At 46.1% G+C, this 10,472-nt stretch overlaps 1 protein-coding gene across 5 annotated transcripts in view; it reads left to right on the top strand.

The window, feature by feature from the left end:
- SIL1 (SIL1 nucleotide exchange factor) overlaps window positions 1-10,472 on the top strand; it is a 215,257-nt gene that overhangs the window by 55,743 nt on the left and 149,042 nt on the right. For 4 of the 5 annotated variants that reach the window (XM_077768738.1, XM_077768734.1, XM_077768735.1 and 1 more), the window contains exon 3: window positions 4,157-4,292. In XM_077768738.1, the coding sequence (XP_077624864.1) occupies window positions 4,157-4,292 (136 nt within the window). Of the gene's footprint in view, window positions 1-1,628; window positions 1,733-4,156; window positions 4,293-10,472 lie in introns of those variants that run through there. The other variant, XM_077768737.1, reaches the window with a different exon arrangement.

Raw genomic sequence — 10,472 nt, 5'->3', positions numbered from 1 at the left:
CTGGCTTTGGAACTGGCAGAGTATGGCCAATAAATGTCAGCTGTTATTTCTAGTAAAGGGTGGCTACTTCTATGGTTTAATGTAGGCCTCTGTCAGGGAGGGTCCTGCCCCAAAATGTTGCCCTGGCAGTCTGTCTCTGTTACAGAGTCTGTCAGCTTAATGTTAGAGATTCATTCATTCTCCTGGATCTTGAAGGCTTTGGTCTTTAAGAATCTCCTACTCAGATACAAGTGCAAGGAAGTGAGACATGGTAAGCTGTTGTCAGCTAACACCTTAGCTGGAATTTCTTGCCAGTCAGTTGAGAGGAGATTGGTATTTGGAATGATGGTGGCAGGGAAAAGAGTGCTGAGGTTTTAGCATGGAAGGGAGCCTTGAGAAGCCAGCTGAGGGGGTACCAGAACGTGGGGTTTACTTGTTGACCAAGGGCTACCTGGCTTCTCTCACCTCTTGGTCTTTATCTCCTGTTGAGGACACTACCCACACAGAGAGACACTAGTCTTGCTTGTACTTTTTCTGGGACTGTGGTTTGTTACTTGGTCCGCAAAAGCCTTCCATTTCCCTGGTGGGGGTGGGAGATGGGTATGTGTGTTGGTAGATGTGCTGATCTCAGTGCACCTTTCCGCCCCTGCCCCTTCATTCCCTCAGTATGCACGGCATAGCCATTAGGACACATAACTAAGAACAGAAGTACAGAAGTGAGTCAAGATTCATGCATGGGCTTTGGAGACAGGCTGGCCTGGGTTTAAATCTTTGCTCTTCTTTTCTCAGCAGTGTGATTTTTGCTCAGGCCTGATACCTGTCCTCATCTGTGAAATGGGAATAAAAGTATGTACTCCACAGATGAAACTTAGATGAGTTGTAAGGCATCAAATGCACTTTAGCCCAGAGCTACAAATGGTAGTTGCTGTTACTATTACAGCCTCATCCCTTTGATGCTGCTTTTCCTCAAAACCTTTTCTGGAATGCCCCTTTTGAACTGACTGACTCCCTCAGTGCTTGTCAGATGTGATTTGGGCAAACAGTACGAAGTTGCTTAGAGTTATATTTGGTGAATAGGCTAGCTGATCATAGGACCACCAATTTTGTATCACCCCTACTAAAAATGGATTTGTACTATAAAATAATGGCAGATTGTGTGTATCTTTGTATATGTACATTGCTTAAAATCTGATTCAAAGGTGATACCAAGCGGAAGCTCAAAAAATATTTTGAGCAGTGGTGGGATTACCAAGAAAGTATTTAGCCTCCCTAGAGCCTCAGATATGTGGCTCAGTGGTTCATCAGTTTCCTTCTTGAATCTACTCTATTAACCCTGAAAGAAGTGTGGAAAAAGAGAATGAGCACTTGCCCAGCCTAAAGTGTGAAGGGTTTTCTGCTATGTTTGCATCATCCCCATTCCTCTTGCTTGGTGACAAGGATTTGGTTACTTGCTTACAGCTACACCTGCCAGCAGTTACCTGGCTAATAGATAAACTAAAGCAAGAGCTGCAATTTAAAGCTTAGAGATGTTTAGTTTGGCCTTCTCTTAGTGTTCTAAAATAAGAAAATTTTGTGTAAAAATCATCTGCTTTTCTGTTTTCTATTTTTCATGGCAGTGGTGGACCAGCTGAATAGCAGCTGCATTCCTTGGTCAAGGCAGGAGAGCTCCCGTTTTCACAGCTTCCCAACTCCCTGTTGTTTTACACATGGCCCTACTTGGCCCCTGGAGGCATCTGACCCCCATATGTCTGAGGTAAATTCTATAAATATTCTCCTAATCCCATGGTCTAGTGTGTGGTGTTCATGGCAGAGGCTAGCCAGCATGGCTTTTCCCTGGATTATATAGATTTTGGGTACTTTGTGGTCAAGGTAGTCTTTGTTCTGGAATGTGGGGCTAGTGCCTGGGTTCTAGTGGACATGGCTACTTTGGGCTTGCCTCCATCCAAGGCATCGAGAAGATATGCCTGCCGTGGGACAGGTCATTCCTTCATTCCTTTGTTCTTGGATTACAAACTTAGTCCTTTGCTGGGCATTGGGGTACATTGGTGAAAGAGACTTACATAGAGCCTGTTCTTAGGAAATCTGGCTCTTGGCCAGTGTCTCCTGACAGTCTTTTTTTCCTTTAGTTTCACAAGCATATCTACTCTTTTTCTCCTAGTTTTCTTTTGAGCTCAGATCTGTGCAAACTTCACATTGAAGGGGTAGGAAGCGTTTGATGGGTCAGGCGCACAGGTGAGGCCACAACCGAAACCTGAACTGCCTGAATAATGTCATAGTGTTTAGTCACTATTGGATGTCATAGTACAGACTCATCCAACCTGCAACCTATGGTGGTCTTTACAAGTAATAAGTAATAACTACCATGTACCCAGGCGGGGCTAGTGGTTTATGAGGTGGTGCCCCATCTAATGTATGAGCTAAATGTCATTAGTATTTCGACTTTACAAATGTGGAAATAGGCTTAGAAATTTCAGTAACTTTCTGGGAGTCACAATAAACTGGAAATCGAACTTCAGGTTATGTGATGTGGAGCTTGAGTTTTTAACTACTATTGCTGTAGTCTTTGCCTCTCATTGCTTGGGATATGATTTGAGGGCTTCGTCTTGTCCAAGATCTTATCCTTACTGGTCCTTAACAAGATTTGAAATCCTGCCATCTGAATTTCATGCCTTTATATCTTATTAAAATGTAAAAATCCTTGGAGGGGCTTTACATTGTTAGCACTAATACTTTAACACCTTGCCCTTTTCTCTGACAGCTAATTAAATATCAGACCCTGAGGGACAAGTTAGGTGGGGATACCTGTCTGGAGCTGGGGTGCTGCTTGGAAGAGATGCATTACTACCTCTCATGCAAGGTTAGGGTTGTTGGGAAGCCAGAATGAGATGTGCATCAAGTTCCTAGAACAGGTTTGAGTTCATAGGAATTCACTAAATGTGCTCACTGTTATTAGGGGAAGACTTGGGAGGTTGGAAGGTTGAAATAACCTTCTTGTATGCTAGTGTGAGTTTTTCCTTGCCACCTGAGCTCTAGAACCCTCTGGTTCCAGTTTCCAGAGGACTACTGCTTTTATGCAAGAAAGGTTTAAAAATGGGACAGGAAGAATGGGAGGCTGGGAAGGAGCAAAATGAATAATAGTTTGTATTTATCTTGCATCTCTGTCTCCTGAGCTCACGGTGCTCCACAGACACCATCTCATTAATCCTCCATGATCTCCATGGGGTGGAAGGAAACAGGTTTTCAGCTGTGGCTTCTTCCTCCCTCCCAGCTTCACTCCCAGCTTCCCACTTGCATCCCTTTCACCATGGATTGTAATGTCCCAAGAGGTCATTTATGACCCGTAGGCACCCTGGGGAATTGCCAGGCCATTACTGTGTCCTACTGGGCTGCATAGGAATAAGTTGGGCCTCAGCTGGCCACTTTTGGATGTCTGGAGTGGCCATTTGAGGATTTATTCTCCCATCATACGTGTGTGTGTGTGCGCGCGCGCGCGCACATGTATACATATATATACACACATATATACACACACATATGTAAGTGTGTGTGTATTTTAATGTTTATTTGTTTTGAGAGAGAGAGAGAGAGAGAGACAGCACATGTCTGCATGCGGGAGAGGCAGAGAGAGAAAGCATGAGTAGGGGAGGATCAGAGAGAGAGAGAGAGGGAGAGAGCACATCCTAGGCAGGCTCTGCACTGTCAGCATAGAGCTCAACATGGGGCTCGATCTCATGAACCACAAGAGCATGACCTGAGCTGAAATCAAGAGTTGGATGCTCAACTGACTGAGCCACCCAGGCACCCCAACAGATCTTTTTTATTTGTAAGAGCAATAGTTAGGAGTTTTAAACATTATACAGTGTAGTAGCAGAGCAAATAAAAAGTAGAAGTCTCTTATTGTCTCCTTTGCCAACCCTTTTCCCTAGTGTGTTCCCTTAATTCCCTTGAGATAGTATTGAACTTCATGGAGTTTTTCCTTATATATGAACAAAAGTGCTGTGTACCCATAACACATGCTGTGTTCATTTAACTATATCACCTCACTCATATTATTTCTGAGACTAACCTGTGAGTGGTCCAAACAAAGCTGGAGAGGGGAGGAGTATGGAGGAGAAGAGTATACCACTCTCATGTCTACCTCTGGTGGGTCATGCCCTGTGTTTTCTTTTCTCTGAAGGAATTTGCACTCACGAGCCCAGAAAAGAGCAGCACCAAAGAAGCAGAGGGAAAGGAAACCACAGCAGAAGAGGAGCTGGACTCCGAGGTCCTGGAGGTGTTTCACCCAACCCATGAGTGGCAGGCCCTTCGGCCAGGTACCAAGCCCAGCCCTCTCCATGTGAAACACACTCTGAATTCTAAGTGCATATGTCCTTTGTGTCCACAGGGCTGCTTTGAAGGAGCAACTACTCTGGCCCACTGGAGGGGGACAGTGTGGTCCTTTGGGGTGATGGTTGTTGCTGCAGGGCTCAGGGACTTTCATTTTCTAGCAGAACAGAGATTGCGGCATGTGAGTGCCCTGAAAGGAAGGAAGGTGGTGGGTGGCCGAGCTTTCTGAGCAAGTGATTGAAAACTTTCTTTACTTGCACTCTTCTGAAATACAGGAGAGGCAGTGACATGTGCCTCACTCTGCAAATGCTATTTTAGGCTCTGCTGCTCGGCTCAATGCTGCTGAAATATTGTTCATGGGAGAGCACTGAGCACCGATGCAGGGCAGGAGTGTTCTGTTGCTAAAGGAACTTGTGCCAAGAAACAGGGGCTGGGCCTGGCCTGGTTTTTAAATGGGGCATTCTCAGAAGGAATAACTTCCTCATCCTTTTAAGAACATGGACCCATTGCTTAGAAAGTAACCAGCATTTGTGGAGTGTTTACCATATTTGGTTATTGAGTTAGGTGCTTCATGTGCATAATCCTGTTCAGTCTTAACAAGAACTGTGATTATCTTCATTTTCTTATGAAAACATTGGAAAACATTGGCTCATTGACCTAAGTCATTGAGCTAACTTGTCCTATGCCATCGACCACAGAGCCTAGACCCACCTTCCTACCCCTTGTCTTTCTAGTCCCAGCTGTATTCAGTGGTAACTCCCTATGGTGACACTTGGGTCTGTTTGGAAGAGTAGGCTTTTTGCACTTTTCGCTGTGGCAAGGTGGATGGCAAGCCCTGGTAGCTGCCATGGTGGAGTTTAATCATTCCCTTGCCAGTATTCATCACCATGTCCTCACTGCCCCCATTGCTGCTGTGCCGGCCGGGGCAGCATTTACTGCGCCAGCCAACTTTCTGGTAGCACTATCACTCCTACTGGGCTTGTCTACGGGTAGTTGGTGCTACTGAAGAGTGATGAAACACCACGGAGGTGAAGTAAGAGCTAATGGCATGGGGATGGTGGGAGGTTTTAGGAAGGTTTAGGGAGGTACTGGGTTGAGCAGATCTAACCTCTGGCTGTCCTCCACCACCTTCTTTGTGAACTGAGCACGCTGGGCCTTGAGGACCAAAATAAGAGGACTCACTGGGATCGGGTGTGGAATATGTGGACTGTTTATCCTGGCTTTATGAGGTTAAAAGTGCTTGAATCACTTTTAACCAGGCAAGTGCCTAGAGCATGTGGAATTCAGTGTCCTGTGGCCCTCAGTCCTAGCTTATCTTTTCTCGTGGCACCCTCTAAGACCCTGGTCCACATTGCAAAACAAGCCTAAAAGTTCTGACCTGGGGACCTTGCTCAGCTATCTGGCACTGGGGCTGCTGTATTAATGCCTAAACAGAAGAGCCCCGTTCTCTAGCCTGGGGGGAGGGGAAGGGGCGCGGAGCCAGAGCATTTGTGACCAGGGCAAGCGGAGGGCTCTGAGTGCCTCCTGCAGAATTAGAATGGAATACTTATTTTTACATTTAACTCGATACCATCCTGTGCCTTTTAGTTCCTCGATAGCCTCTCGTAAAATCTGCACCAAATTCCCATGAGCATGCCCCAAACATTTGGTGTGTTGTGACTGAGCACAGACACCCAGGCCCCCACAGCTCAGGGGGCAAAGCAGGTCTGGTTCTAGTCATGCCTGCCTCATCCCAAGAGTATTTTTGCGTATCATGACTGTCAAAGCAAGATGGGCAAGGGGAAGTTAGGTGAGAAGCTTGTTCTGGCATGAGTGTGTGATATAAGGTGATTCAGAGTGTGGCGCTATGGAGTCAGACCAGCGGAGGTAGAGAAGACTTTGGTGGGCCCCAGTCTAGGATTGAGGTGTTCTGCTTGTACATTGCAAAGGTTTTGTGTGTGTGTGTGTGTCTGTTGGCAGGATATTGACCTCTCAGTGGTCTGTGTGGATAGCTGGCACTTGGGTTTAGTCAGAATGTAATATTTAATTCACCACATTCTGAATGCTGCCTAGGATTCTGAAGATACCTGAAGGAATATTAAAAGGAATGTAGCCAGTTCTGGGAACTTGTTTGATGGGTAGATGAATGGGAACGTAGTAAATTTTAGCAGTTAGGAGAACAGACTTTAGACTCAGCTAGCCCTGAGTTCAAATCCTAGCGTTGCTACTTAGGGGATCTTGGGCAAATCGCAGAATCCTTCTCACCTTCAGTTTCCCCATTGGTGACATGGGGGAAATGTCTTGCCTTTCCTGTTGTGAGGATTCTTGACATGAAGATATCACCCAGTATACTCAGTTCTGATTTTAGATGGTAAATTTGTGCTGCCCCTTTTGATTGTGGAATTGGGTGCCAGTAAAAGTGCTTAAGTGTGTAGGCTTCCTGTCCTCTCTGGCCTTTGATGGGGAAGAGAATTTAAGGTGAGAAGAGAGACTTCTGTGATCCTGAAATGCTCTCCCTCTCTCCTTCTACAGAGATTTTTGATGAGGGAGCAGAAAGGGTTAGTACAGCTTTTCCTGCCTGAAATTCAAGTCTTGGCACAGGGAGATGATGGAGTATCTTTTGGGGACTTTAAAAAACATAGCTAGTTTCTGTTGACATTATCCCCAGTTCAGTAACTTCTGTCCCCTCAGGTCTCTGAAGGGAGGACCTCAGGCCTCTATGGAGGGCATACTGGGATATGTGTTCTGGGCTGATATGAAGGTAGATTTCTAGGCTGCCTGCGGTGGCCTGGAACACCAGGAGTCCTATCCATGACTTCATGGGCCTTCCCACCAGGTCAGGTGGGTAGTGGACCTCCAGCCGTGCAGCCCTGGAACAGCTGCAGGTCACCCTCCTGAAGTCTGCCTGCCTCTGTTATTACTGTCAGCATCCTCACTGTGAGCCGCTTGTTCCTGGAAGTGATTTTCCTGTCTCTCTGTCTTCTGGTTTATTTTGGGATCTATCTCACCTTACGGAGGCACAGCAAGCATTTGAGTGTGGATTCAGCATCAGCTGTTCACAGGCAAGCAGAGGAAAGCTGTTTCCTGGCAGGCCCTATAGGTTCTGTGCAAGCAGTTCAGAAATTTGTCCTGGGGCTGAGGACCCCTGAGTAGCCCTATGTACTTACTATCACAGAAAGCTGGCCACAGGCAAGTGGGTGGAGTCTGCTCCCTGGGCATTTCTGAGCTCCTACTTTGTGCCAGACGCTATACTGGTAGCCAGAGATACACATAATAATTCACGTTTACTGAGTGTTGATTGTGCCAGGCATTCTTTGAGGGCAGATGCTGTAACTACCCTCATTTTTATAGACAGAACTGAGTCTCAGAAGTGACTTAGTCAAGGCGTGCCTGGGTGGCTTAGTTGATTAGGCATCTCAGTTTGGCTCAGGTCATGGTCTTACAGTTTATGGGTTCAAGCCTTGTGTTGGGGCCGAATTCAAAACGAGCTTTGTCTGACCCTAAGCCTGAGCTCCTCCTCACTGTGCCATACTGTCTATCTGAATAGATAATGAAACATGACACTGCCTCCTGGTAACTTACAGGCTCACAGAGAATACAGAGACAGAAAAGGGCACTAGAGTGTTTGGGATGCCCTGTGGAAGTGTCCTTTGTAGGCTGAGGGCACAAAGGAGGGTAAGGGGAGACTAGGGCCTTCTCTGTATCCCTGAGATCTCAGTGAAACAGTGGTCAGATTTTATGATGTTGAACCTCCAACCCTGTGAATTTCTCTTTTTGAGCTTTGTGTTCTTGGTCAGGTTGGTTAGAATCTTTGAACCTTAGTTTCCTCATCTGAAAATATCTGCCTCCCAGAGATGGTGTGCAACTAAAACAAGATCAACATGTGTAACATGTTACACACAGGACCTGGCTCATAGGAAATACTCAGTAAGTAACTATACTTGTCTTTTTTTTTTGTTTGTTTTTACGTTTGTTGCCTTACGTTCCTTGGGGACCTGAAGGAGAAGTGGAGGTGACAAGGCAGGCTGAGCAAAGGGTTCCCTTGTTCTCCTCATGAGTCAATTCTACTTTGTTGGCCTCATGTGGGCTCAGGGAAGCTCAAACCTGGGACTCAGTATTGACCTGAGCTGACTTCTGAGACGAGGCTGTTAGAATCTCAGAAATATTGGCATCAGCACAAAGAGCCCACTTAATGGGAGCACGCAGGAAGCCTGTGCAGGAACACATTCATGTGAGGGGGTTAAAAAAAAAAAGGAAAAGAAAAAAATCCAAATCATCAACAACTGATGAGAGCGATCCAAGAATTATAGAGTACCAGCCATCTGGTCAGATCATTTCAGATCTGCACGAGCAATAGGAGGGAATTGAATTTTAAAAACCTCATTTATAGTAGACCAACTACTTGGTTTCAAGTATTTAAGAGAGGAGCCTGATTTCCTGCAGTCCCTGGACATCTGTCTGAAGGAGCACCTGACTCTGGTCTGGGTGACTGTGTGGGGTTGTCTCTGTGAGGCCTTTGTCCCATTGCATCTTGGAAAGGGCTGTGTGATTCTTTGGTCCTCAGACGCCAGCTCCATGTCCCAATATTTCAAGTCCATTCTGACACCGTCTACCTGGAATTAATGTCAGATCTCATAAGTTAAAGGTCTCATTGCCATTGCATCTGCTTCTGATGCTAGTTGCAAGTTCCAGGCCATCTGTATTTGTGACCGAGCAGCTATAAATTGGAAATTCCCCCAACCCCCTACTCAGGTTTGATGATTTGCTAGAACAACTCATTGCTCAGGAACTTGGGAAAACACTTAGGTTTACTGGCTTATTGGAAAAGATACAACTCAGGAACAGCCATATGGAAGAGATGCATAGGGCAAGGTCTGATTTTGGGGGGAATGGCACAGAGCCTCTGTGCTATCTCTGGGCACAGTACCCTCTCAGAACTTCTGCCTGTTCACCAGACTGGAAGCTCTCTATATCCCGTTGTTCAGAGGCTTTTATGGGGGCTGAGTTTCATATACATGATTAATTAAGTCATTGGCCATTGGTGATTGAAATCAATCTTTAGCCCTCCCTCCTCTCCCTGGATGTTAGTAGATGGGGTTAAAAGTTCCAATTCTTTAATCATGGCTTGGTCTTTCTGGTGACCAGCCTCCATCCTAAAGGTATCCAAAAACTGCCTTCTCCTCTCCCCGCAACCCCTAATCCCAAGAGTCATCTCATTAGTATAAATTCAGGGATAACAGTACATAATCCTGTCATTCAGTAAATTCCAAGTGTTTTAGGAGCTCTGTGCCAGGAACCAGGGATAAAGACCAGATATATTTTTTTACTGTCCCACAACTTGAGTTGAGGTGGGACTCAAGGGCAAAGCTGCCAGTGCCTTCTGGCTCCTCCCCCTGCCTCCCCACCAGCTCTGGTTGGGAGGCATGTGACCCTGTCTTCCTCCCATAGTGTGGAGAGAGCTTCCTTATGGGTCATTTCAATCACTAGGACAGTCCACAAGCATATGACTTGCTTCTGTCCCATCCTTCACATGCAGGCATGTGCACACACAGACACACACACACCTCTAGGCCCATCAGCTCTGCATGACTGGGAGTATTCATTAAGGGCACGTTAAACCTAAGCTCCTGTGTCTGATCAGAGTGCTGCAGTGGGACTTCTTGAGAAGGGAAGTATATAGTAGTGGGCCTCTGTTGATCTTTGCCTGGTTCAAGTGCAGTACTGGAAAGGTAGAACAGGGGTGGATAGAGGAAACAGGGAATTGAGGTAGTCTTTCTGCACTCTTGAACACAAGTTGCTGTCTCTAACAACTTTTCAGGTTGAGGTGTTCAACAGAGCTTCTCTTTGGTGCCACTTTGTTCTGCACAGTGTCATTTCCCCCCGATGTTAAACTTTTCAAGGCTTCTTGGGATTCCCTGAGAAGGTTATTTGTTCTTCTACCTGTACTTCTGGCCCACCTCCCTCACTACAGCCACCTCCTGAGCCTTTGTTAAGCATTCTCTGTTCTGTCTGAGCATCTCTTTTTCACCTTGATAATAAGAATTTGTCAGGGGAACTGCTTGGGGCATAGCAGGATGCCAGGCCTCTTGAGGCCTGTAGGAACAATTTCTGAGGCTCCAAATTATCTTGTATTAGGAGAGACAAGGATGGTGGGCTGGAATACATGAAGGTGCCAGAAGGTTGCATGA

Source organism: Crocuta crocuta, unplaced genomic scaffold, assembly GCF_008692635.1.
Source record: "Crocuta crocuta isolate KB4526 unplaced genomic scaffold, BGI_CrCroc_1.0 scaffold64, whole genome shotgun sequence".
In the NCBI taxonomy this organism is placed as follows: Eukaryota; Metazoa; Chordata; class Mammalia; order Carnivora; family Hyaenidae; genus Crocuta; species Crocuta crocuta.
Note: the sequence above shows the minus strand (reverse complement) of the source record. Positions and strands in the feature narration are given on the sequence as shown.